General features: G+C 52.6%; 1 protein-coding gene across 1 annotated transcript; it reads left to right on the forward strand.

The window, feature by feature from the left end:
* Positions 1–230: 230 nt before the first annotated feature.
* Positions 231–1,123, forward strand: H257_10928 (hypothetical protein; the record flags this gene model as incomplete). The annotated part of the gene is made up of 3 exons (XM_009837692.1): positions 231–278; positions 354–491; positions 542–1,123. 3 exons carry the CDS (start codon positions 231–233, stop codon positions 1,121–1,123), a joined length of 768 nt encoding a protein of 255 aa, XP_009835994.1.
* Positions 1,124–1,181: the final 58 nt, after the last annotated feature.

Consider the following 1,181-nt stretch of genomic DNA (forward strand, 5'->3'; position numbering starts at 1 on the left):
CACTGCGGGAGGAAGCGTGTGTACAGATAACGTCGTTGGGACTGGCGCACAGTGGGACCAGGAATATTTTTATAAATGTGAGAATGAACAAATGCAATCAATAGACGCTAATTTTAGCCAATACCTGACCTTCGACCTCATTCACCGTGATTGGGTACATTGAATTTGTTAAATTGAATTTGATTGGCTTATTCGAATTTTGAGTCTCACGTGTCATATCCGAGTTTGCGATGCCGTCGCCGAAGCCCATTGCCAAGCGTCAACAACGCCGATACGTTGTGCGACAGATTCGTATCTTCCTCCGCATGTATGCTCTGCTTGGGCCATGCTCGAGCCTCTGACTCTTTGCCAAGTCGTACCATATCCCCGAAGCAACATTCCGACGGTGGGTCGCGAACTCGTCCAGCTACCTGGCGAAAAAGACCCATGGTCCGTGGGCAACTCTTCATGGCAAAGGACGCCTGGAATCTGTCGAGTTCTCAAGCGACTTGGTCGCATTCATGGAGTCCGTGCGGGACGGTGACTCCGACTCTTTGCCAAGTCGTACCATATCCCCGAAGCAACATTCCGACGGTGCGTCGCGAACTCATCCAGCTACCTGGCGAAAAAGACCCATGGCCCGCGGGCAACTCTTCATGGCAAAGGACGCCTGGAATCTGTCGAGTTCTCAAGCGACTTGGTCGCATTCATGGAGTCCGTGTGGGACGGTGAACACTTCCTCACGACTGCACATCTGGTCACCTGGATGAAGTCGCACCGGCCGCTTTGGCTCAAAGCGTACATGGATGGCAAGCTCAATGATAACAGCATACAAGAGCCTGCTCCAATGGTGCCTGAAGTTCGCGAACCATCATGGATACTCCCATCGAGTGCCGTGCGCTGCCAAGGCCACCCAGTCAGAGCTTCAAGTCGTACAAGAAGCATTCTCGGCGGAGTTCTTCTCAAAGTTTGGGCACCTTCCACGCTGCGAGTGGATCAACGTCGACGAAACCCCGGTGTACTACGACATGCCACCGGGCAAGACACTGGCAAGTCATCGCGAGTCAAAGAGACGCAGAAGCACTCCGACCGGATTACGGTCGTGCTGTCAATCCGGGCAAACGGTACAAAAGATACGTCGTAAAATGTTCTAAACTGCCGTAGGGGAAAAAATGCCCATGGTGATCATCGTCAAGGGCACT

Source organism: Aphanomyces astaci (genome assembly GCF_000520075.1).
Source record: "Aphanomyces astaci strain APO3 unplaced genomic scaffold supercont1.31, whole genome shotgun sequence".
Classification (NCBI taxonomy): Eukaryota; Oomycota; class Saprolegniomycetes; order Saprolegniales; family Verrucalvaceae; genus Aphanomyces; species Aphanomyces astaci.